Source organism: Mauremys mutica, chromosome 7 (assembly GCF_020497125.1).
Source record: "Mauremys mutica isolate MM-2020 ecotype Southern chromosome 7, ASM2049712v1, whole genome shotgun sequence".
Taxonomy (NCBI): Eukaryota; Metazoa; Chordata; order Testudines; family Geoemydidae; genus Mauremys; species Mauremys mutica.
In genome coordinates, this window is record NC_059078.1 from 30,944,266 (window position 1) to 30,970,527 (window position 26,262).

The following is a 26,262-nucleotide window of genomic DNA, read 5'->3' on the forward strand; positions in this document are numbered from 1 at the left end:
CGGATTGGGAGGGCTACTCACTGCGCATGCGCCATTGGGGAGGGCTGAGACGAAGGTGTACACTACGCAGGCGCTTGTAGCTGGAGGCGGACAGTTGGGCACCGGGCATGCGCCGCTGGAACAGAGTGAGGCTCGGAACGCGCAGGCGCCAACGGACGCGAGGTATTCACTCTGCGGGTTGCTGCGCTTCTTGAGTTTCAGGGTTGGAAGCTGCTCATTACGCTGTGGGCAAGGGCGGAGTGCCTCATCCTTCTACGCATGCGTCATGGATATCGCGGCCTGAGACTAAACATATGCGCTCTGGGCACCACAAAACCAGACTAGGGCGGGTGACGCCCCGCTGAGTCGAGGCAGGAGGGCGCATACAGCTCTGAATTGATTCTTTGGTTTGAGTTTAATGGGAAGGGAGAATTTTTCTTTCATTTATTTCCCTCCACTCTTTTCCCCATAATTTCTGTTCTTTCCCCCTCTTCTTATTTCGTCCATTTCCCCCTTTTGTCACTTTCCTTTTCTCATTCCCTCTTTTCTCTTTCAGGTTTCTTTTCATCTTCCCCTTCTCTCTCAACTAAAAAAGGGATTTAAATACATTTCCTTTCAAACAGTCTCTCCCCAGAGCAATGGGGCTGGGACTTAACACCCCAATGAGGTGCATGGGGTGGCTCCCCTCTGAGTGATTGTCACAGGCAGGCATGGCTCCCTGTTCTTGGAGCTATTGTCTCAGGCTCTCTGCAGATGCCACAACATTAGTTACAGCTGTTTCAAACTTTTCTCCACAACCACAAAAGCTAGAAACTTCCTTTGTTTATAAATGGAAACTGAGCTTTTGATGCAATCATATGACTCCAGAAGCTGCCATCCAAAAGTGCCAACAGCCCTGCATGGCTGCACCAGTGCTGTGATCATTCCAGGATTGGGGGCCCCTACATTAGCTGTGAGGATTGCTTGCTTCGGATCCGGCTGGAGGAGCTATGTGTACTTCGCTGCTTATCGGTCCGGTTAAGATAACATCTTTTGTTTCCTTATCACAGTGATTTTACCTTTCCATTCTCTGGTTAAGGAACTGGATCACTGTGTGCCCCAAAGAACAGGCTATAAGTGCCCTTTAGGGCAAAGTGGGGGAGACTGCATTTCAGGTATTTGAACATGTGGCAGCCTTAACTTCATGCACTCTAATTTCTGATGCATCAGCAGAACCTAAACAGTTGCTGATGCATATTTGCTTTTAAACCTATTCCCATCAGGGCTGTTTCTCTTCCTGAGTGCCTATTGGAGGGAATCTTGGTTTCCACATAGAGAAATACCACATCATTCTGCTGCAGCATTACCTAAGAGGTAGGATCAGAGAAGGCAGTGGCTTCTAGTGTGTTTGTTAACAACCTGGAGTCAGAAATCCTGAGTTCTATCCCCAGCTCTAGGAAGGGAGTAGTGTCTAGTGGGCTAGAGTAAGTGGAAACAGGGAATCACGACTCCTGGGTTCTATTCTGAACTCTAGGAGGAGGATGTAATAAGACTTGTAGGCTCCTCAATCAGCTTCTTCTTCCTGCACTGTGTTTAGGGAACAGCACTTACCACACTGGGTCATGGGGCCAGGATGGAGTGTGAGGGAAGAATGCCCCCTACTGAATCACTCACCGTGCAGCACAGTGCCCAATAGTGCCGCACTGGGACACTGGAGTCAGCAATGACTCTGAAGGCTGAGTGAGCCCTGCTGGCAGCACAGATGCTACAAGTAAAATTGCTTGGGAACAAATATTTTCACCTGAGAAACTTTTAGACATTTTATAATAAACAAGTTAAAATCTTTAATTAAAGGCTGACAGCAAAATTGTTGTTTTTAGGGACATGAAAGTTTCATAAAAGTTGCACAAACATTTTCCATCCATTTCAGATTCACTGTCCTCTTGCAAACAGCAGAATTGCCACCCTTTCCACCCAAACACGAGAAAAGATAGTCCAGCAGTGGGGATGTTAGCCTTCAGCTTGAGAGATCCATGCTCAGTTCCCCCATTCTGCCACAGACTTGCTGTGTGACTCTGGGGAAGTCACTTTGTCTGTGCCTCAGTTTCTCCATTTGTAAAATAGGAATAAATAGCCCTACCTTCCAGGGGGGTTGTCCATTATAGAATATGAGGTGCTGAAATACTATGGTGATGGGGGCCAGATAAATACCTTATATTATTATAATACCTAGCTTTTCTATAGCACTTTTCATCAGTAGATCTCAAAGTGTTTTACAAAGGTCAGTGTTATTATCCCCATTTTACAGATGGGGAAATTGAGGTATATACAAGTTACTTGCTTGGCTTCCCAATATTACTCACCAAAGCAGAGGCAAAGCTGGGAACAGAACCCAGGCTTCCTGTTTCTTAGCTAGAGAGAAGCATTCAGGAATCACTGGGCCTTAAAAAAATCAGTTTGAAAATCAGATGTTCTGAATATAAGACAAGGTTGCCTGCAATAGCAGGGGACTGGACTCGATGTCCCAGAAGTGCTTCCTTCCAGTTCTGTGTTCCCATGACAAGGCAGAACAGGGACATAATTTTCCTGTGCCATTAAGACATATGTTTAACCTACTGGTTTGGCATGTTTTATGCATCCCCTCTATGCTCAATCTGCAGGAAATGTGGCTCTTACAGCTATTGGGTGTCTTACCCCACTACCCTGGCTTTCCATAGAATATCATAGCAAATTAAAGGTCTTGGGGCTTATCTTCAAGGTGCTCCAAGGCCAAGTGCTGGGCTCATTTCTTTGACCTTGCTTTCTCTAACATAAACATGTATACACAAGGGGGTCTGACACATTGTAGGTACTGTCAGATGGGTTCATTGCACACACCAGGGCTCCTTGCATCCCTCCCTTCTCCCCCCAAGATGCCTGTGTGCATCTCTCATTCCTCTTTATTTCAGGAAATCCTTGTAACCTGTCCATCATCTCCCTCATGCCAGGGGCTCTCTGTCCCCCCATTCCACCCACCATACCAGTGTTTCCCATTCATGTCAGGGACTCCATGTGGCCCAAATTCCTCACATGCCGGGGACTCTATGTCTCCTCCATTCTTCCCTTCCTGCATACTAGTGTCCCTCATTCTTCCTGCTATGCCAAGGGCTTTGTGTGGCCCCCATGCAAAGGGCTGTGTGCGTTGCCCATTGTCTTCTTCCCACCCCCTTCAATAACAGCAGTAGGTGCTCATGCTTTTGGTTCTGGGAGTTGCAGGGACAATCCCTCCTGTTGCTCAAGATGCAGTATCTCCTATGAAACTGGTGGTGAACATCCTGGGGGAGACCTGATCTATACTGGGCCTCCAGGTACAACTGGAATACATGATTAGTAATGATAACAGTAAATGTGTAGAGGGCCTGCTCTCCAGCCATGCAGGACTCCTCTTCTGCAGCCAGCCCACAGAGCTCCTTTGCTACTACAGTTAGTTCTGTCTCTGGAGTCCCAGCCCCTGGGACACAGACTCTTTCCCAGAAGCTGGGCAGCAAGGTTAACTACAGCATTTGAAGGAGCTGTTTAGAACGACTGCAAGGTAGCTGCAATGCATGAGCTAAAGGAAGGAGTCATGTATAGCTGCAAGGCAAGGACAATGCACTGGCTAGATTAGAGGGAAGGAACAAAGCACAGCTAGAGGAGAAAAGCCATGCACAGGCTGCAGGGCAAAGGCAGTGCACAAGTAGCAGGGATGGGCTTTGCATGGGCTGCAGAGCAAAGGCAGTGCATATGTAGCAGGGATGGGCCATACACAGGCTGCAGGGCAGGGCTCACCTGTCTTTGTAGATGATGCTCCTTTCATACAGAGCCCTCTCTGCAAAACTCCACCAGTACCTTGTAGTCAATCTGTGCTCCAGCCTTGCACCCCAATGGGCCAAGCACCCTCTCTTGCTCTCAGAAGCTTGGGCATCAGCCTGTATTCTGCTCTGGGAATGCTTTGGGTGGCATGGGGCTCAAGGCAGCACCAGTCCACAGCATGCAACCCTGGGGTGTGAAGGAGTTACTCTCCCGAGGAGGCTGCTCTAAGCCATAGTCCATAAACACCTAGGGGTACCCCAGGGGAGGACTGAGGCTGGCCTACATTTCCCGGCATATACCTCCCCATGTAGGGAGAGTGCCCGCCGCGGCGGTTGCTGGGACTTGTAGTCCACGGGCGCCACAGTTTATTGAAATGTACCAGAGGGGAGTTCAAAGGGACTACATCTCCCGGCATGCCTCTCCGCTCGGCCGGCTCTCTGCTTCCCCCCTCCCGCCTGGAGTTGGCCCCGCCCATCTCATCCTGGCCCCGCGGGGCGGGGGGGTGGCGGTGGAGGCGGCTCCATGTTGATACCTACGCGGTGGCGGCAGCAGCGAACGGTGTCAAGCTGGAGGCGGCCGGTAATGGGGACCCCTCCCCCCGTCCGGGTAGTCTGGGGGCCCCTATGGCGAAGGGCGTATAAGGGTCCCCTATGGTGAGGGAGTCCCCCGTGGAGACGGCGGGCGGGGCTACGGCGTCCCCTCTGGAGCTGGGATTCCCTATGGAGGGGGCAGAGGGGTTCCCTACGGAGAGAGGATATAGGGTCCCCGGAGAGACGCGATCCCCTATAGAGAAAGAGGTTTCCTTATATAGAGAGAAAAATGAGGCCATGTGTTCCCTTATAGGCAGAGGGCATATGTGGTTCCCAGAGAGGAAAAAGGGGGGCTATAGAGTTCCCTATATGTAGAGGGGGGCAAGTCACAGGGTCCCCCATAGCGAGAGGAGGCCATAAGGTGCTTATGCAGTACTAGGGAGCTGACTAGAGCAGGCACCCCAGTGTACAGAGCAGGAACTATATGTGTTTCTATAGTGTCCCCATGACCACCCTACATCATGACCTGGGTATAGGTGACTGTACTTATGTAGAGTTGGCCTGTCCCTGGATGAAAGGCCCCCTTTATACCAGCACAGCTAGAGTCCTTGAAGCACTTTGCAATCTATATATGTATGTAACTGGGGCCTGATTCTGCAATGGAACACAGAACGCCACTTGGTGCACATGGTCTGTTGGATACACCATTTGCTTGGGAATCAGAACATCTGTGTTTGTTTCCTGGCTCTGTCACTGTCCTGCTGGGTGACTTTAGGCAAATCACTTCTCTCTGTGCCTTAGTTTCCCCATCTGTGAAATGGGGAGAATGCTGCTCTTTGTCCCCCCACCCCATTAGGGCAGGATTGTTCCCTGTAGCCTTATTTCCCCCACACCCTATTGAGGCAGGATCTTTCCCTACAATCTTTGCCCCCACACCCAGGAGGCAGGAATGTAAAGGGATTAGAAGAGGATGAGAAGGATGTGAGGTTATAATGTTTGACCCTCATTTGCCCAAGGAGCATGGCCTCTGGCTGATGATAGCTGTAAGAGAGGCTGAAAGTGGTTTGACTGCTAGCATCGATGGGATAACGCCATGCAGAGACTTGGCCAAGGGCTGTGATGGTACTGAAAGTGCTTTCTTCCACTGTCACATTAGGATGGAACCGTATATTTGGGTCCAAGGCTCTAAACCAGGGGTAGGCAACCTATGGCATGGGTGCCGAAGGTGGCACGCAAGCAGATTTTCAATGGCACTCACACTGCCTGGGTCCTGGCCACCAGTCCGGGGGGCTCTACATTTTAATTTAATTTTAAATGAAGCTTCTTAAACATTTTAAAAACCTTGTTTACTTTACATACAACAATAGTTTAGTTATATAATATAGACTTATAGAAAGAGACCTTCTAAAAACGTTAAAATGTATTACTGGCACGCAAAACCTTAAATTAGAGTGAATAAATGAAGACTCGGCACACCACTTCCAAAAGGTTGCCGACCCCTGCTCTAGAGGCTATCTGAGCCCTATAGCCTAATCCAGTGAGGAAAGATAATCCAGAAGGTATGGTGCTAGGGAGACCTGGGTTCAAATCCCTTTTTGGCCACAGGCATCCTTAGTGACCTTGGGCAAGTCACTTAACTGCTTTGTGCCTCAGTTTCCCAATCTATAAAATGGAAATAATAGCACTGTCCTGCATCACAGGGCTGTGTGAAGATTATGAGATGCCTAAGGTAATGAGGGCTCTCAGTACCATAGAGAAGTAGATAAATCTTTCTATGAGACGGTGGCAGAGGCAAGTATGATGCAGGCAGGGACTGGGCAGTCTTTCCTTTCACCTAGCTATGTTGATGTTCCTCAGTCCTGACACCCAGTCCCCCTGTGAGGTGATCGTTAACATCATAGCTCCATCCGTCTCCATGTCTGTCCTTACCTACACCTCTCTATCATGTGTGCCAACTCCTATGCTGTCTTGAAGAACAGTTGAGGTGAGGCATGATTAGCTGCTTATGAAACATCGGGCTGTTTTCCTAGCACTGCATTGGGAACTAGTAAATTATGTTGGATGGCGCAAGGAGCCCTTCTGCCATCCCCTGCTTACTTAATGTGAACCAGGCTTGGATTTCCTGACTGAGGGCAGGGTGGGGAGTGCAGACTGAGTAGCTCTGTTTTCCACTCACTGGCAGTGGAAAGAAACTACGTGCAAGTAATTTTTGGGTGTGCCTGTGTGTGGTGCTGCCTTTTTCCCTTTCACGGAAGTACGTATTTCAAGAGGAGATGGGGGGGTGGAGGGGATCCAGGCCATAGCTTAACACTTAGTCATCTGTGCAGGCAGAGTTTTTGTAACTGCTTTTGAGTGAATTTAATCTTGAATGAAGGAAGCATTTGCAAGAGAAGTCTGGGGCAGAGCCCTCTGTATGCGGCAGTTTCACTGCCCAGGTTAACTTCCAGTTGACCTGTGTTGAGTTGCATTTTGACACCCTTGCATTGCAAATGTGTGGCCTTGCGAGTGTGTTGAGTTGGGAAATGTTGCCCTATGTTGTATTATGCAAGTGTTGTGTTGCTTTATGGGGCCAAGGTGTGGCATGGCAAATGTGGTGGGTTGTGAATCTTTTGTGATGTGTTGAGTGAGGTTGCTGTCGGACCCCATTGAATGGTGTTGCAGATGCAATGTGTTGTTGTGTTAAAAGTGTCAAGAATGGTTTGCATCGCCAACACAAGTTGTGAATGCTTGGTGGGTGAGTTATTTATACAGTGGTCGTACTAGAGGTCCCAGTCATGGATCAGGACCCCATTGTGCTAGGCACGGTACAGGGCCGGCTCCAGGCACCAGCTTACCAAGCAGGTGCTTGGGGCGGCAACTCCGGAGTGGGGCGGAACTTTAAGGTATTCGGCGGCAATTTGGTGGAGGGTCCCTCACTCCTGCTCGGAGCGAAGGACCTCCCGCTGAATTGCCACAGATCGCGATCGCGGCTTTTTTTTTTTTTTGGCTGCTTGGGGCGGCAAAACCCCTGGAGCCAGCCCTGGCACGGTATAGAAGCGGAACATAAAGCTGAACCTTGCCCCAACAAACTTCTAATCTAGGTATAAGACGAGACAACAGGTGATACAGACAGACAGGGGAGGAGCACAAGGAAATAATGGGATAATCCAAGTTGGCATGATAGGCTGTTGTCCCACCCCACCAACATAACGGTAGTCAAGTGTTTTGTGAGTGTCATGGCAAAGGAGAGTTTGAGGAGGATAACGAGGTGGCTTTGTGGATGTTTGCACTATATTGCAAGTGGTTTGTACTGCAAATGTATTGTGTCCCGGATCCTTTTTCTTGCAAATGCATTGCACTAGTTTGCAACCAGCCTGCCTTGCTAACACCTTGAATTGCTTCTCTGGGGCTCAGGCTGCACCCTCCTGACTGAACACCTATGGCCCTGTGTACCCGGCATGTCTTCCTGAGCATGTCATATTATTGACACTGCTCAACTCTGGTTCCTCTGCTCAGGGGTCCTGGGCTTACATCATGGACCCTCCTAGCCCTGAGACCCTGTCATTCCTTGCCCCTGTGACATTTTCCTCTGCACTCTGCAAATTTGATTCCAGGCTTGTTGCCTGCAATACTGACCAGAGAATGGTGCCAGCATTGGGGTGTCAGGACTTTGCTGAGCCTCAGTAGGGTTGTTCTTGTTTTTTCCCCATTGCTGCTCAGCTGTTGTCACTGGGTGAAACCTCCTAGAGAATGGTTTGAAATATTGGCTTGTGTTGATATTGTCTTGGCATTATTTGTTTATCACATAGGAAAATGAGAAGGTCACGCTTGAGAGAGTGAGGCATAATGCAGGGCCAGGATAAGCTTCCTCTTCACTCAGCTCTGCCAGTGCCCCTCAATCTGGACCTACAGCTTCCTGCTGTCCCAGCCTTGGGCTCATCCTCTCCTCCCCCACACCAGCTCTGCCAATGTCCCATAATCCTGACCTACCACTTTCCTGCTATCCTAGCCCTGGAGTGCCCCTCAGTCCTGACCTGCAGCCCCATGCTATCTCTGTTCTGCGCTCCCCATACAGCTCTGCTGATACCCCTCAGTTCTGACTTACAGCCAAGTTCTGTCCCACTGCTGGGCTCCCCACAGACAGAGCTGTCGGTGCCCCTCACTTCTGGGCTGCACACTCACTGGAGAGTCAGTCACACTGACTCTATTCCTGCAGGTGGCATTGGGACCTTCGTACTCACTTTGCTTGCTGCCTGAGTCACAGTTAAGCCCAGGTGCCCAGAGCTCTTGTGTATTAAATTAGTATGGCACTAACAGAATCAGAAAAAGAATGCTAATTGCTCTTTTACTGCACTGGGTGGCATAGATAAAAACGAGCTGTGTGTGTTGTTGTTTACTATGTGCGTTACAGCAGATGCCTTGCCTGAGATTGAGGCCCCATTACAGTGTGTGCATTATTAGTAGCATTATGGTAGTGCCTCAAGGCTCCAATTGAGATTGGAAGGTCCCCATTGGGCTGAGCACTGCACAACCTCCTCCCCAACAGAGATTGGCAGGGCCCTATCATGCGGGGTGTGTGGGGGGGCATTGGGCATGTGCTGCACAGACACCCCGTGATTAAGATGGGGTGGGGGGGGCATTGGGCTGGGCGCTGCAGAGAGAGAGACAGCCAGAGATGGGCCCTGCTCACAAGACCTTCGATTCAGAGATGCTTGCTTGACATTTCAGGACCCATTAGTTCAAAGGAGGAGCAGGACCTGCAAAGCTAGCAAAATTTCAGGTTAGAGGGTTCCAGTTGGTTCCCAGATGATCCCTCACAGATCCTCTCCCTTCCGTCCCCAAGGGAAGAACACAGAGCAGCGGCATGTGCTGTTAATAAACAAAACCGTCCCAAAACAATCCACTCCACTACATGTGCAATTCTCCCTGCCCCCAGGGAGAGGACAAACCACATGTGACACGTCAGTCACGTGGGGCTTAATTCACAGATACTAGAGTGAGGAAAGGCAGGGTAAGAACCTGTACAAAACAGAATGGAGGGGGGAGGAAAAAGCAGCTGAGGATGGAGCTGGCCGGGGAGAAGGGACCATCCCATGAATAGGAACCCCTCTTGCTAACCATCACCTCCACTCTGCCCCAATCTCCTGGTGAGATCCTGAACTGGACTAGCTGCTGATCAAAGCTCCCTTTTCTAAATGGTGGAGCTAACAAGCAACCTTGTGATCAAAGCATGGGGCAGCTGGGTGCTCATGCCTTAGGGCGAGCCATTTCCCCTCTCTCTCTGCCTCTGTTGTTGAAAGAGGCTCATTCCATCCAAGGAAGGGGGGTTGGCATGGATGCCTGCAAAGTGCTTTGATGGTGAAGAGCCAAGGAAAGTGGAAAGTTTTATCCAGAGGCATAGATTGGGTGTTAGTCGCTCATGGACTAGAGTCCCGGACTCCCCACTTCCTTTCTCCAAGACTTTTGCCCCTCAGATCTCTTTCCAGTCCAGTCCTAACCTATGGATAATCACCTGAACACAGGCTTCCAGTGCAGTGCTGTGGTCGAAAAGGCTAACGAGAATTTGGATATATAAACAGGGGAATCTTGTATAGGTGTAGGGAGGTTCTGTCTGTATTTGGCACTGGTGCGACTGCTGTTGGAATGCCGTGTCCAATTCTGGTGCCCACAATTCAAGAAGGTTGTTGATAAAATTGGTTCAGAGAAGAGCCACGAGAAAGATTAAAAGATCAGAAAAACATGGTTAGAGTGGTAGACTCAAGGACCTCAATCTGTTTAGTTTAAAGAGAAGGTTAAAGGGTGACTTAATCACAGTCTAAAAGTACCTGCATGGGAAACACTGTTGTAGCCGTGTTGGTCCCAGGATATTAGAGAGATAAAGTGGGGAGATAATTTCTTTTATTAGACCAATTTGTAGCTCTCTGTAGCTGGAAAGCTTCTCTCTCTCACCAATGGAAGCTGGTCCAATAAAAGAGATTACCTTATCCACCTTATCGCTCTTCATGGGCAACTGAACTTTGATCATGGGCTCTTTAATCCAACAGACAAAGGTCTAAAAAGACCCACTGGCTGGAGGTTGAAATTGGGATTAGAAATAAGGTGCAAATTGACTGGCGAGGGAACTTGACCATTGGAATCCCAAGGGCTGTGGTGGATTCTCCATCACTGGGAATGTTTAAATCAAGGCTGGATGTGTTTCTAACAGATTTGCTGTAGTTCAAACAGCAATTAATTCAGGGCGGCCTATGTTATATAGGAGGTCAGGCTAGATGATCACAGCGGGCCCTTCTGGCCTTAGAATCTAGGAATGCACCTGGCCCCATTTGCTGCTCACCCCCCCCCCCACACACACACAATGAGGCAGAGGGTCAGATCCTTGGCTGGCCCCCCAGTCAGAGGGCGAGTGGGCTGTGCTCGTTTACCCCAGCTGAGGAACCAGCCCAAGGCAGCTCTTTCGTGGCAGCATTCCGCTTTCTGGCATATTTGATCAAATCACGCTAATTTCATTCAACTGAAAGTTCTTTGGGCCAGGGGTTGTCTCTTAGTTCACTGTTTGGACAGTGCCTGACCCCACGGGGTCCTGGTCCATGTCAAGCTTGTGCCATCCAAAATAATACTTTGTGTAACTGCGGCACGTTAGCGAGGTTCTCGTCAGCATCGTGGTAAAATCCCTCTGTGTGGAATTTGCTGCACGAGGCTGGGCTAAGATAACTGCCTCCCTGTGGCCCTGGCTCAGAGAGACTCTTAAGGCCAACAAAGGGCCGCTGTGGTACAAAGCAGCTGCCTAAAAACAACACTCTTCCCCCCCCCCAATGTTCATTCATTATTATGCCCATTTTGCAGGTGGGGAATTGGAGGTGCAGAGGGAGGAAGTGACCTGCCCCAGGTCGCATGGGGAGTCAGCCACAGAGGCAGGAATAGAACCCAGATCTCCCGATCCACCAGGGCCTTACCCTGAGCCTGGGTTAGTGCTGGGTTAGAAGTTACCTGTTCACTGCCATTGGCCTGGATGATCTGCACCCACGTTGGCCTAGCCCAGGCGTGAGCAGCCACACTGCAGCAGCGTATCTGTGTTACTCTGTCCTCACTTGTGCTGCACTTTCCTGTGTGTGTGACTAGGACTTCTGAGGGCATAGCCCATAGTTCTTTGTGCTGCACTTTGATAAGCTGCTCTGTGATTCTTTCCCAGTGAATTGTGGGAGACCTTGTCTGTTCTAGGGACACAGGGAATTGTGGGAAGGCACGGGAGGACTATCAGCCCTCCAATGATTTTTTTTCCAGCATCCTCATTGCAAAGTGGGCTGGTTACCAGCCTGAGTGAAAGCAGAATCTGGGCTGTAATCCACCCCCCAGCTGGGCTACTAAATTTGGGGGGGAGGGTTTTGTGTGTGGATGGGAGTGGGTTGGGATAACACCCAGGTAAAGAGCCCGGCAGTGAAGACATACTCTGACAAAGTACAACCCTAGCAAGGGAGCACCAACTTCCACCTGCTTGAGCCAATTACTCTGGCAGAAAGTCTCCCAGACTGGCACATGTTCCTTGGGCTGTAGAGTGAGTATTCACGGCTCTGACTGGTGGCCAGGCCACTCCCTGAATTAATCCTGCCCCTGCAGCCCCAATGGGTTCAGGGGTGTGACTGGCAACAGGGTGCCGCTCGGTACAGGCTGCAGCAAATATAACCCGGCCCCACCCTGCTCTCCAAATATTTCTGGTTCCAAGGCTTCCCTGTCCTGAGAAAGGAGCGGATCCAAGCTCACTCTCACCAGCTGGGACTGCCTTGGGACATCCCTCCCTTGGCTGTGTCCTGCCCCTTTGTGTTGTTGGTTGCCCTGAAGATTGGGAGGTGGAGAGGGGAAGGGTTGTCATCTCTGGTGCAGTGTTGACATGGAGTATTGTAACCTCAGCCCTCATGAGCTCCTGGTGTGTGTGTGTGGCGGGGGAAGGGGAGCAGCCAGGCTTGCGATGGGAGCTCTGTTCCCTTGGGGCTTTATATGGCATCCCTGGTGCCACTAGATGCTGCTGAGTACCCCCCAGGCAGCAGGATTGGGACTCAGGTTGCATGTGACCAGGTAGTTCAGCTTTCCCTGATCAGCTTGATGTGGAAGGCATAGGCCTCAGTTTAGGAGAGGGGGGCCCTGTAGCCACACAAGTGCATCTCTTCAGACGCTCCCAGGCCTTGGGAACAGGAGAGATTCACAGGCACGAGGGTGGAACCAAGCCCTCCAGGCCTGCGTTCGGGAAAGGAAAACAAGAAGCTTTACACCCTACCCCCACCCTTGGTGCTTGGGGGATGTCTGGTGTGTAGGTCAGCCCAGGGCTGTGGTCCCCTGCTGTACAGAGAGGAATATAGGAATAGTCAGACTGGATCAGGCCCATGGGCCCGTCTAGCCTGGTATTCCATCCCTGAGCAGCATGAAATGCTTCAGAGAAAAGTGCAAAAAAAACCCCGAAGCAGCCGGATGTGGGATAATCTAAACCCTTGCTTGGAAGATTGATCCCAAGCCCCACCTCCCCTAAGGCATTTCCTAAGAAGCCCCCCAAGCAATGTATTTGTGCCCACAGGTGGGGACACCATGGGGCGAGGGAAGCCTGGGCCAGTGCAGATCGTCTTGGTGCACAAAGAAGCCCACTCCTTTGAGCTGGACGAGAAGGCGCTGAGCCGGGTGCTGCTGCAGGAATCTATCCGGGACATGGACGTGGTGGTGGTGTCGGTAGCTGGGGCCTTCCGGAAAGGGAAATCTTTCCTGCTGGACTTCATGCTGCGTTACATGTACACTCAGGTAAGCTCTGTTCCCGTGATGCCCTGCTGCTGCAGTACATGTGCACTTGGATGAGGCACCGCCCCTTCCCACAGTGCTTTGCCTCCAGCCGACCCAGCCTTGCTCTCAGCTGAGAATCCACCCCTCTTGCTTGTTCTGCAGAAGGAAGGTGGCGCGTCCAGCTGGCTGGGGCAAGAGGATGAGCCCCTGCTGGGGTTTTCATGGCGTGGAGGCTCAGACCCCGAGACCACCGGGATCCAGATCTGGAGTGAGGTGTTCACCGTGGAAAAGCGAGATGGGAAAAAGGTAAGGATGGGGGATGGGGAGTAGGGTGATCAGATGTCGCGATTTTATAGGGACAGTCCCAATATTTGTGCTTTGTCTTATATAGGCGCCTATTACCCCCCACCCTCTGTCCCGATTTTTCATACTTGTCTAGTCAGCCTAGTGGGGAGTGTGTCTGGTCGGGTGGAGGCATGGGGTGCGGGGAGCATGCGTAGGGGGATGGAGCACTTTTGTGAGTATGATGCACAGATGTGGCTGCACCCCCAGGTTTGCAGCATTATGGAAGAGAGTTCACAGATCCTGGCAGTCAGCCAGCCTCTGATCTGCAGCCAGACCTCTCCTCTGCCTGCTTTGCTTTGGCCCCCTGCCATTTGCTGCAGGCCGGTGCAGCTACCCACTGAATCTGGGCCAGGATGGCATCGGGTCATCAACTGGATCCATGTGCCATGCTAGGGGGAGGGCTAGCGTTACCGGCTGCTGGTGTGCACCAGGGGTATCAGTCTGGGTGATCCCCTCTTGATGCTAAGCCTGGTGACCTGTGGAAGGGGCAGGCCATACCGATGGTGCCCCACACGCCCTTGGATGCCGTCTCCCCACTCGGGAGGAGAGCATTATCCCCACATAATGAGCTGGAGCTGGGCACTCCCTGGGTTCCAGCATGTGTCAGTGCGCTTTCTCTGGTCTCATCTGGCCCACACCCTTCCATCCCAATCTGTGCCTCTCTCCCCCAGGTGGCAGTGGTTCTGATGGACACCCAGGGTGCCTTCGACAGCCAGTCGACCGTCAAGGACTGTGCCACCATCTTTGCGCTCAGCACCATGACCAGCTCCATCCAGGTGGGCCCGGCAGAGGGGAATGCCCTGGGGTTAGACAAGGGGAACCATTCCTAGGCTGGAGGTGCCTGGCATGTGGCCCTGCTGGCAGGGACTGTGTCTTGGTGTCATCAGCGCATGGGGCTGTGCACAAGGGCTGCCATCTCCCAGCCCTTAGGGGAACTGTGCAGATGGTCACCTCATGGCTTGGGACCTTAAGCAGTGCAGTGGAGGTTCTGAGCAGGGCGTGTGGCTGGGAGATCTCTGCTCCCGCTGTGAATAGAGTGGGTGGCATCCCACCTTGCTCCGAGTTGGTGAGCTCCAGTGGGAACTTGCTGAGAATTCAGGGTGAGAGTTTTGGAGCCAGGTGCTTTAACCAGACACAATGCGCTTGGCTGGGTGATGCGGGAATAGCCTTAGGGGTGGCGGGGGGCTCGCTTACAAGAAGAGGCCAAAGAAAGTGACATGGAGATGGCTGTGAAGGGGAGAGATGTGGACACAGTGCTAGGATACCAGCACCATGACTGGGGAGCTCAGTGGCACCATCCCCATCTGATTGTCTGGCAGGGGAGGTTTGAGTCTCAGCTGTGCGGCTTCTCTGGTGGGTTCTTGACATTAACAGCATCTTCTTTCCTTGCAGATCTATAACCTGTCCCAGAACATCCAGGAGGACGACCTGCAGCAGCTGCAGGTAACGGGGGAACATGAAGATGCGGCAGGGAGGTTAAACCCAGAACTGAGGGCCAGGGGAGCTTCCCCAGACAGCTGGGGTGACCTAGAAAAAGTTCTTCGAGCTGCAGCACCTGACTGGGTTTGGTAGGCCTGGCTGGGGTGTAGGCGAGGCAGGGCTCTTACCTGGCCTGGAGTTGCTAGGTACATGGTGCCTGGCACTGGCTGCATCTCCATCTGGAGCGCCAGTAGGGTAATGCCAGTTCCAAGCTGGCTGACTGGGTCAGCAGGGTAAGATCTGTCTCTGCAGCTATGGGATGTTGTGCCCAAAACAGCCACTTCAATCCATGATGTATAAACAGGGGAGCAGTGAGTCGGAGCAGGGAGGGGATATTTTACCTCTGAATACGTCATTGTTGAGACCAATACTGGAGTAGTGTGCACAGTTCTGGAGTGCACTTTTTAAAAAATTGGAGAGGTTGCAGAAAAGAGCCAGAGAAATGATCAGAGGGCTGGAGAAATGCCTGACAGTGAGAGACCTAAGAAGCTCAATCTGTTTAGGTTTTCAAAAAGAAAATCAAGAGGTGACTTGATCACGGTGTACAAGTAACTTCACGGGGAGAGAATCCCAGGTACTAAATGGCTCTTTAACCTAGTGGGGGAAGGTGGAACAAGAACCGATGGCTGGAAGTTAAAGCCAGGCACATTCACATTAGAAATAAGGCACCAGTATTTCACTGTGGGGGCGATTTTCCTTCGGAACAAACTCCCAAGAAAAGTGGTGATGTCTCCAAATCCAGACTGGAGGCCTTTCAGGAAGATGCTTTAGCCCAGTGGTCACCAACCGGTCGATCGCGCTCTCCAGTGGTGCAGCGGGTCTGCTGCTAAGGCCTTGGGTGGGGCAGGGGTCTCGGCGCAATGCTCCTGCCTGCAAGCACCGCCTCCACAGCGTCCTTTGGCTGGGAACGGGGAACTGTGGCCAATGTGGGGGCAGTGTCTGCAGAGAGGGGCAATGTGTGAAGCCACATGTTCCCAATCCCCCTCCCAGGGGCTGCAGGGGTGCATTGGTTCCTTCTGGGAGCGGCGTGGGCCAGGGGAGGCAGGAAGCCTGCTTTAGCCCGCCTGCAGTAAGTGCCACCCGGTGGGAGGCTGCACCCCCAGCCCTGAGCCCCCTCCCAGAGCCAGCACCCCAAATCCCCTCCTGCACCCCAACACTCTGCCCCAGCCCAGAACCCCCTCCTGCACCCCAACCCCCTGCCTCAGGCTCAGCCCAGAGCCCCCTTCCACACTGCAAACCCCTCGGCCCCAGCCCAGAGCCTGCACCCCCTTCCGAACCCTAACCCCAGCCCAGTGAAAGTGAGTGAGGGTTGGGGAGAGCTAGCGACAGAGAGAGGAGGGGATGGAGTGAGCAGGGCGGGGCTTTGGGAAAGGGGTGGGGCCTTGGGGAAGGGGCAGGGTAGATCCTGGGTTGCCCTAAATTCAAAAAGTGATCTTGGGGGTAAAAAGGTTGGAGACCACTGCTTTAGTCAAATCCAAGTTTCTGGGCTCAGTACTGAGGGGAATGGTGACATTATCTGGCCTGTGTTATACAGAAGGTCAGACTAGATGATCTAATGGTTTCTTCTGGCCTTAAAATCTATGACTCTGTGTTGCCCCATGGTGGCTGTTATGGGATGATGACCCATGATATGTGTGTGTGCATGTGGCTTTGTATGTCTGATGGGTCCCCAGTGATCACCTTCCCTGCCTACTCCAGCTGTGACAGCCTTGTCTTGTCCCTTAACCACTGGTCTCTCTGCTTCTTCAGCTCTTCACAGAGTACGGGCGCCTAGCCATGGACGAGATCTTCCTCAAACCATTCCAGGTACGCCCTGCAGCCCACCCTGTCCCGGCTCAGCATGCCCTGCCCTAAGGGGTGAATGAGCACACAGGCCAGATGGGGGAGCTCCTTGCTATGCAGGCCTGTGGGGGGAACTGGGTTAGACCAGGGTTCCAGGTATCCAGACGTACCTGGAGTGCAGGTATTTAGGGCTTTCGCTCCTTGGACAGAGGTTTTTTATCGTAACCCACAATCCAGCAGGGCACTGGATTGGAGCATGACTGCTTTAGCCTGCTTGTTGTGTTATGAAGCTGTTGGTAGTCTGGATATGAACACTTGACCTCTGGGTTTAAGCATGAGTCTCTGCTCCCTGAATAGGTGCAGCTGTAGATTGGGCACTAGAGGGGCCCAGTTACTCGTGCCTGAGGCTTTCTTGTCTGTAGTCCTCCATGGTCTCTTCTCCCCAGGGAGTGTCATATCCCTCCTCTCCCAGGCTGTGGAAATTCACATGGGTTCCTGCTTCTGGTGAGGAGCTTCTTCGTTCCAGTCTCAGGCTGAGCAGCTGGAGAAAATAGAAGGCCAGGCCTACCTTCCCTCTGCTCTAGCTTCTGGCTGTGCCCCCTTTCCCGCAGCTGTCTGTCTTTATCAGCTATATCTGATTAGCAAACAGGGCTGGCTGTAGGCCCTGGGCCTGTTACAGAGGGGTTGGTGGCGCTAACCAGCCACAAAGCCCCAGTGGCTCCAGTCCCCTCTAGCAGGTGTCTGTGGAATGAATTTGAGGGGGTCTCAGCCCACTTCCAGTCACAAACAGCTGATGGAGATTGAATTCCCATCTCCCCCTAGGGGGACACTGCTGGGAGAGGGGTGGGGAAGCTGTATCTTGACTTAGGCTTGCAAGTGAATAAGCACATACATGAATCCCATTCTCCCCAGCTCTGTGGCCTCCCCCTCCCCACCCCTCTTTGGAGCAAAGCCCTGTGGGCTATCTAGGTATTCATCCCTGCTGTGAATCAGTTCTGCCCCCTATAGAGGGACCAGGAGGTGGTGCCCCCTGCTGTCACCCTGTTCTATCACTGTTGGCCAGTACATTCCCAAGCCGGTGGCACAGAGCAAGCGTGTCCCCTAAGCCCATGGCTGACCCCCCATGACCTGCCTTCCCATCTCTCTCAGACCCTGATGTTCCTGGTCCGGGACTGGAGCTTCCCTTACGAGTACCCCTATGGCCTGGAGGGGGGAAGGAACTTCCTGGAGAAGCGGCTGGAGGTAAGGACTGGCTGGGACAGCCACATCAGCTGCAAATCCTTAAAGGGGGTTGGTGTTTGGTCTGAGTAGGTGAGCACGCTTGGGGCATCACTCAGTTGGGGGCCATTGGCAGCCCAAAGCTTTGAGCGTGTGATGTAACTCACCTGTCCTCCAGCAGGTGGGGCCTGACCTCCTGCCCTGAGACCGGCTTGTCCCATGGGCCTGTCTCAAACCATGCCCCACTGGGGTCCTTGACTCTGTTGAGTCCATCCCTTCAAATGTTGCTCCTGCTTAATCCCTTGGCTTTTGGGCCTTGGCACCATGCTTGTGGGCCCTGCAGGATGGCTGAGAGCTGAAGTCAGCAGGGTTGCATGGGGGGAGGGGCAGGGCAGGATAAAACTGTGCCAAGTTTAGCCCTTTATTCCTGTGGACTGATCCCCCGCCCCCCAGGCTTCCATCTTCACAGCAGAGTGATTCAGCAGCACCCCCTTGGGAAGCCATTAGTGGCTGCATCAGAGGGAATGTTCTCCTGCACACCTCAGCCTTGGCATTGATCCAAGGCAGGGCAGGTTCTTTTAGTCTAGCTCGTAATCCCCCAGGCAGCCCTTGCTGGCAAAGGGGAAGGAGTCCTCCCACTCTGAGCACAAGGGTGTGGCTAGCTGGGGTGACTGAGATGTCAGTCTGCCGGTAGGTGAAGACCCATCAGCATGAGGAGATCCAGAACGTCCGCAGGCACATCCACTCCTGTTTCACCAATGTCAACTGCTTCCTCCTACCACACCCAGGGCTCAAGGTGGCCACTAGCCCCGGCTTTGATGGGCGACTAAAAGGTAGGCCATGCGCAGAATTGAGACTGCTCCCACTGCAATCCAGAATGGATAACGCAGCTCCCCTTGCATGGACCCAGTGTGGCCTGTTCCTAACCAGGGCACTGTGGGGATTGACAGGACTTAGGCCACAACCACTGAGAGCTGGAGCCCCGCCTCCAGGATCTGCAGGCTCAGCACTGGGGAATCTGTAGGTACTTAATTATGATCCCTTGGAGAGTGGTTTATAAAGGGGCCTCATCATCTTAAAATTCCCCTGTCTGCCTGCAAAAAATGTGCTCTGCTCAGGTTACAAGCTGAGCTGGGTAAAGAATGGATTTTCCATTGGCTGTTCTGAAAAAATGGGAAAAAAAACCCACAAATTTTTCTGAAAGTTCAAAAAGTAAAAAAAAAAAAAAAAGTCGATCATTTTGATTTTTGTGCTGCCCCCCTTCTTAAAATTTTAAAATATCAAACGAAAAGTAATTTTGAAGTGAATTTTTTTTTTTTTTTTTTTTTGGTCTTAAACAATTTGCCACAATGGACACACATTCATCAGCTGTTTCTATCGACTTAGATCTGCCTTTTTCGCTGAAAGAAGTTGGGTCAGAAAATGTTGCCCAGCCCTGGTTAAAAATAGTGATTATACTGAATTGTGATCGCGCCTAGGAGCCCTAGTCATGGGCTAGGACCTGTGGTGCCAGGCCCTGGGCAAACAGAACAAAAACCTGGTCCCTGCCCAAACAGCTTCCAGTCTAAGGATAAGGCAAGAGACAACAGCCAGATGGGGGAGCACAAGGAAACCATTAGGCAGCCCCCGGCAGCATGATGGGCAGTGATCTTAGTGTAGTAGTGACCTAACCGTTGTTAAGGTTTTTGTAGGCCTCCCATGAGAGGAGAGTTTTGAGGAGGCATTTGAAGGTGGACAATGAGGTAGCTTTGAGGGTGTTTATGGGGAGACCCTCACTAGTGTGACGGGCAGCATGGGAGAAAGCACAAGCGGACTTTTCTGAAAATGTAACAAGTGGGCGATGCAGGCTGGGCTGAAGCCCCTGTGCAGGCTCCCTGTAAGTTATTTAGCTGCTCTGTGCCTCAGTTTTCCCATCCATACAATGGGAATAAGAGCGCTGCCCTGTTTCACAGCACTGTTGTGAGGATAAATCATCACAGATTGGGAGATTAGCTCAGATATTAGTGATGGGGGCCAGATAATTACCTAAGAGATCTGAGCTCACACTAGGTTTCATCTCACCGAATTTCCTTTAATTGATGGGGTGTTTTAACTTCTGTCCTGTCTGTTAGGGGGCTGAGCATGGTTCATCACTGCTGGAGTTAGCCACCAGCCTGGGAGACTGGGGTTCAAGTCCCAGCTCTTCCACAGACTCTGTGTGATCTCGGGGTGAGTCACATCCCCTCTCTGCACCATCTGGGCAGTGAGGCTGTTTCACAAGGGGCTTTGTAGGAGAAATTCAGGCATTCTGGTGCTCTGATGCAAATATATATAAGCTAGTTTCTTGACATGTCTCATTCCTTCCCGCCGGAGCCAGACATTGCTGCCGAGTTCAAGGAGCAACTCCAGCAGCTCATCCCAATTGTTCTGGACCCTCGCCAGCTGTTGGAGAAGGAGATCAATGGTTCCAAGGTCACCTGCCGAGGCCTGCTGGAGTATTTCAAGGTGGGCAGAATCCAGGATGAATGTGAAAATGTAGCTGTTCTGATGCATTGCCTTTCCCGAGCCAGCAGGTGGCAGCAACACTAAAGCCTCTGGCTGGCAGCCTTTGCAAACAGCTACTTGGGAGCCAGGATTTCCATTCTGCAGGGAATTCCAACATTTGGGCATTTTTTATTTTTTTCTGCAAATTGGAACAAAAAGCCAAAATTTGTGGTGAACTGAAAATTCTGACACATTTTAATTGGAGATCCTGGAAGCGTTTTGATACGGCAAAACATTTCCTTTTTACTTGATCATTTGGATTCTTTTCATTTAGACTTTTACAATTAATATTTTAATATAATATCTCATGTTTATTGTAATTAGCATTGTATATTATTTATACTATATATTTTACATTATATTAACATACATAACTATCCTTTACATGTATTAAATATTTCAACATAATGTAATTATGTATAACATACATTAAATATATCCATGTTACATTAAATTAAAACATATGTAATATCCAGTATAGAATGTATACAAATACACTATTAAAATGTGTGCCTTAATATAAAAGTCCAAACAAAATGCCCAAGTAAAAATTAAACGTGTTTATTCCATTGCATCGAAACGAGCAGTGACATGATTAGTTTTGACAACTTCCCATCAAACTCTATTGAAATCACCACTCTCCTGTGAAATGTTTTTGATTTTGACGAAAGTGCTTTTTTTGATGGAAGACTGTTTTGTTGCAAAATCAGTGACCAGCCGTGGTTATAAATCTTTCTCGCTTCGAGAAGCAAGGAGAGTTGGGAGAAATTTCCCCCTGGGGACAGGTTACCCTGTCACTGCAGGGATCCTGGCAAGCTTCTGGTGCTGCCCCTATCAGAGACAGGATCCCAGAGTGGATGGGCCAGTGGTCTGATCTGGGCTGGCTCTGTTCCTGTGATGAAGGTTCCCGGGGAAGTGACTAAGAGATGAATGGGCACTGGCTTGTGGTTTCCTGTTGTGAGATAGATGAGGTTGGAGCACTTACCTAGGATTGGGGAGACCTGGGTTCAAGACCCTGCTCCACCACAAATGTTCCAGGTGACCTTGAGCAAGTCACTTCGCGTCTCTGTGCCTTGTGTTCCCCGTGTGTAAAATGAGAATAGCACTGCCCTGCCTTACGGGGTGTAGATAAATACATTAAAGATTGTGATGGGAGCCGAAGAAGTGCCTAGCCTAGATCTCCTAGCTCTGTACCTTCCTTTCATTGCTGTCACTCTCTCCCCTCCCAGGCGTATATCAAGATCTACCAAGGAGAGGACCTGCCTCACCCCAAATCCATGCTCCAGGTGAGTTTGGTTGGTTAGGGCTAGCCAGAGCCAGGGGGAGGGGGCAGTGAGTGGACCCCGAATCCTTTTCTGACTCTGGCCATTGGGTAGGAATGGCAGTGAGTGCTTCCCTGCGACGAGCTGAGCAGCATGCCCTGAAGATCAGCTGCCTTCCCCTGTCTCTTAAGGCTCCAGGGCCTGCATCCCTCTGGAGGGCTGGAAATGACTCCCATACAGAATGTGAGCACTCCTAGCCCCTGCTGGCCCAGAGGCATCTTTCCCAGGGCAGGCAGCATAAATCCAGCCCTGCTTGCCCCTGGTGTCAGTTCTCGGCTGGAAGATGCATCCTGCTTATCAGCCCATGCTGTGGGTCAAAACTACCCACTGGGTGCCAGAGGGTGTTGTTGGTGGAGACCTAAGGGGGAAGGGTTAAGCCTGGCTGTTAATGCAATCCAATTCCCTAGTGACAGCAGATGGAACTGCACCCTGCAGCTCTGTATCAGCCCCAGTGCCTCCCAGAGGCAGCAGCCAGTACTGCGCTGTGCACCGCAGTAGTGATGCTCATGGCAGTGCTGATCATGGCTTGCTTTTGCCTTCTCTCTGCAGGCCACCGCCGAAGCCAATAACTTAGCAGCTGTGGCCTCTGCCAAGGACATGTATTACAACAAGATGGAGCAGGTGCGTGAGTCGTGGGGCATGGCGTCCATTGGGCAGCCAAGATCGGTGTCCACATGGTCAAACCGTGTATTCCGCTTCCCCCACCTGCTGGATGTCGGGTCCCGCCTGAGCCCCTGGCGGGCCTGCTTATTATCAGCAGGACTTGTACAGATATTGTTAGAGGCTAGAAAGAGAACCCAGGAGTCCTGACTCCCCGGCCCTCTGCTCTAATGCACAAGACCCCACTCCTGTCGTAGAGCTGGGGATAGGACCCAGTTGTCCTGACTCCATCCCCCTGGTCCCTGCCGTTGCAGGTGAGCTTGAGGAAGGGTGGGGGTGGGGGTCATACTGCAGTCGGGGGTATTCTGAACTCTCATAGATTCCATTTGGGCACAGAGATGCAACTTCCCATATGATGCTCCCTTCCCCCCCAGATGTGCGGGGGCGATAAACCCTACATCTCCCCGGAGATCTTGGAGGAGAAGCACCAGCAGCACCGTGCGTTGGCCCTGGAGCACTTCCAGAAGATCAAGAAGATGGGGGGGAAGGAGTTCAGCCAGCGCTACGAGGCGGAGCTGGAGAAGGAGATGGGCGAGCTCTTTGAGCACTTCGCCAAGCACAACAAGAGCAAGAACATCTTCAGCACCTTCCGCACGCCGGCCGTCATCTTCAGCGCCATCGTGGCCCTCTACTTGGGCTCGGGCCTCACTGGCTTCATGGGGCTGGATGTGGCTGCCCAGCTCTGCAACTGTGTGGTAGGGCTGCTGCTGATCGCCCTGCTGGCCTGGGGCTACATCCGTTACTCAGGCCAGTACCGGGACCTGGGCGTGGTCATCGACACTACCGCCGACTTCGTCTTGGAGCAGGTGAGCAGCACTGGGGGCGAGGGGCACCGGGTAGGCATGGCAGGGGGACACGAGAGATGGGGGATGTGGGTTGGGGCGGGGGATGCCTGGGATGAGGGAGACTAGGCCTCGTTGGTATGGATGGTGTGGGAGAGGGGGTAGTAGCTGTTTAAAGGGAAGGTGGAATTGACAAGCCAGGGGACTGGCTGGTCCTTAGGGACTCATAAGGCTCAGCCCCACTGATAATGTGGAGACAGTGCGGTGTGGCTGAGGTACTGCAGGGTGCAGTACTGCCTGCTGCCCTGGCGGGGCCGGGCCGGAGTTGGAGATCCCTGCAGAGACCTTTCCAGCACTGGGAACGTGGCCCCTTTGACCTCCCCCAGAGCAGGTGATCTAGGAATTTGGCTCACACATGCAGCAGCCGTTTCACACATTAGCCTAGGCGCTATGGTGCGTATTGGGACTTTCCAACCACCCCCACCAACCAATCTCTCTCCTGCACCTTTCTCCAGGCCACTTCCCGCATGGGCAACACCACTCGGGCCGCTGTAGCTGACACATCGGGTGCAAGGGCTCCGCCTGACAAGAAAACCCAGTGAAGCTTTCGTGCCAAGGCTGAGTTGGGGCTTTGCAAAGTCCTGTGCTCCTGCTGCAGCTGCTGCTGGCTGGGAGTGACTCCAGGCCCGCAAATCTCGACTCCTCTCTTCTTTCATTCCTGTTCCTTTCCCCCTTCATCTTTCCTTCGCTTCCCCCCCGTTCTTCTTCTTTTTTTTTTTTTGCACTTTAAAAAAAAAAAGACCAACTGCAGCTTTAACCTCCTACCTGTGCCAGCCAGTGCCTTGTCACCGGGATGGGGCATCCTCCCCACCGGACTCACATTCCTGCTCCTGGGAGCGGCCCCTGGTCTGGAGACCACATCTGGATCCCGGCTCCTTAATGGTTATTTCTCATCGCATGGAATCGGCTCCCCTTCAGCAGGGGGCGCGGGCAGGTGCTGTTGTACAATCCGAGGCTCCCCCCTCACTTCCTGCTCCAACCCGGGAGGTGCAGATGCTTTGGTGTCTTCCCTCCAGCCCAGCGGAAGGGATGGGTCCTCAAGGCCTGAGCAGAGTAACCGTCGCTGTTCCTCATTTCCCCTCCCTGCCCCTTGTGCCTTGGTAGAACTGAACCATGTCGTTGGGTCTCATGGAGAAGAGGGGAACCTCCCTCGATCAGCTGCTGCCTTAGGGTGTGGTGGGAATCGTACCAAAAAATACAAAGACACCCCCCCACCCTTCCCTGTGCCAGAGAGAGCCTTCAGCCTACAGCATGCTGCCCAGCCCTAGCTAACATTGGCCAAGGGCCAGCGAGCCCCATGGCATGATTCTGGCGCTGTGCTGCCAGCCAGCCTGGGCTCCTTAGGCAGGGCCAACACTGCTTCTAGACGTGCAACCCACCCGTGGGCCCCTGCCTGCATTGAGAGAGACTCCTAGCCTGTGTCTCTGGCGTGGACCAACGTGGTCTATTCAATCTCCAGTCACACTTTCCCCTGTCCAGGGTTAACACCCCTCACCACCACCCAGGGCCGCCCAGAGGATTCCGGGGGCCCGGGGTCTTCGGCGGCGGGGGGCCCTTCCGTTCCGGGACCCGCCGCCGAAGTGCCCCAAGACCCGCGGCGGGAGCCCCCCGCCGCCGAATTACTGCCAAAGCGGGACCCGCCGCTGAAGTGCAGCCCAGTCTTCGGCGGTAATTCGGCGGCGGGGGAGGATCCCCGCCGCGGGTCTTCGGGGCACTTCGGCGGCGGGTCCCGGAACGGAAGGGCCCCCCGCCGCCGAAGACCGGGCTGCACTTCAGCGGCGGGTCCCGCTTCCCCCCCGCCCCGGCCCCAGCCTCTTACCCCCGGCTCCCTCCTCACCCGGAGTCTCAGCGCCTCGCCGGAACAGCTGCAGCGTGTGGCCGGCGGGGCCTGAGCTCCGCCCCGCTCAGAGCCGCGTGGTGAGGGGGCGGGGCTGGGCTCAGGGGCCCCGCCGGAGACTCGGCGCTTGACGCGCTAAGGCTCCAGGAGAGGGGCGGAGGCGGGAGCCTCCACTGTTCTCTTGGGGGCCCCTGCGGGGCCCGGGGCAAATTGCCCCCTTTGCCCCCCCCTCTGGGCGGCCCTGCCACCACCGCTGCTTTCGGCTTTGGGGCAAAACGGGGCTCTCCACTCGTGGGAGATATGCCCAGGGGCTCCTTTGTGCCGACAAACCCAGTCCTAACCTGCAGCTGTGTGCTGTGGCTCGGTCCTCTGTGGGGTATCAGTTAAAATGCAGTCCTGCCCACGTGGGGGGATGCCCCACTTAGCGCCACACGGGAGCTCCCTTTGCTAACATCTCTTGCTGAGTGACCAATCGTCTTAGCCCTTTTGAGTAGGGAGCTTTTGCCATTGGGGTATCACACTGCAAAATCCTTAGCCTCTTACTGGATTGTCTGGTTTCCCCTCGCTGGGACCTCCAACACCATTTGTCAGCCAAGCAGGTCGTGGCCTCCCCTCTCCACTGGTATCTGGCTGGGGTCAGGTGGGCAGTGCCAGGATCTGTGATCTGAACCAGGGGACCAGATGCCACCCATTCCCTGCCCAGTCTGACCCCAGCCCCTCCACCCATCCCAACCCTGAAGCACTCACACATTCCCGCTCATGTAAAGCACAAGAATAAAGCTCATTCCATTTCGTGATCACTGTGCCTTATTTCGGGGGGTGAGGGGGGAAGGAGAGGGGTACAACCTTAGCCTGGGGAGGTTGAGCGCTGGCTAACCTCCCTTGCCTCCCAAGCCTTGTTCTGCTGGAGATTTCCTTGGCTCATTAAAATCCTCACCAGTGTCCTGCCTTCATTCGGTGGGCCTGGACTGGTTTTGCAGGCATCTGTTTGCGAGGGATGTAGAACTGCCCTAGCTCCCTTTGAAATCCCCCAGCCCAGGAGCCATCTATGCTTCAGGCCACGTTCATGTTGCCCATTTCAAGCCTACTATCTGCCACCTTCTCCCTCTCCAGCCATTCCCTGGTGCCTCAGGCTTGTTCCAGCCGGGTATCCCCCTGAAGATGACCTAACTGGCCTCCTGTGAAAGCCATTGGAT

The 26,262-nt window shown here is 52.8% G+C and overlaps 2 protein-coding genes across 6 annotated transcripts in view; one reads left to right on the forward strand and one right to left on the reverse strand.

Annotated features, from left to right (window-relative positions):
- The window catches only part of RTN3 (reticulon 3), a 40,935-nt gene extending 37,127 nt beyond the window's left edge, over positions 1-3,808 (reverse strand). The window contains exon 1 of one of the 2 annotated variants that reach the window (XM_045025369.1): positions 3,766-3,808. In XM_045025369.1, the coding sequence (XP_044881304.1) occupies positions 3,766-3,793 (28 nt within the window). In that variant the 5' untranslated portion in view covers positions 3,794-3,808. Of the gene's footprint in view, positions 1-21; positions 125-3,765 lie in introns of those variants that run through there. The other variant, XM_045025367.1, reaches the window with a different exon arrangement.
- Positions 29-24,843, forward strand: ATL3 (atlastin GTPase 3). Of its 4 annotated transcripts, none has more exons than XM_045025362.1 (13): positions 29-162; positions 12,862-13,079; positions 13,221-13,364; positions 14,075-14,179; positions 14,796-14,846; positions 16,632-16,688; positions 17,814-17,906; positions 18,577-18,715; positions 20,239-20,366; positions 21,635-21,691; positions 22,277-22,348; positions 22,762-23,193; positions 23,685-24,841. In XM_045025362.1, exons 1-13 carry the CDS (start codon positions 108-110, stop codon positions 23,769-23,771), a joined length of 1,638 nt encoding a protein of 545 aa, XP_044881297.1. In that variant the 5' UTR covers positions 29-107; the 3' UTR covers positions 23,772-24,841. The 4 variants fall into 4 exon arrangements, 3 of the variants coding, with proteins under 3 accessions (XP_044881297.1, XP_044881299.1, XP_044881300.1); XR_006581260.1 differs by having other exon boundaries at positions 22,724-23,193; positions 23,685-24,843; XM_045025364.1 differs by lacking the exon at positions 29-162 and adding an exon at positions 4,249-4,368 and having other exon boundaries at positions 23,685-24,840.
- Positions 24,844-26,262: the final 1,419 nt, after the last annotated feature.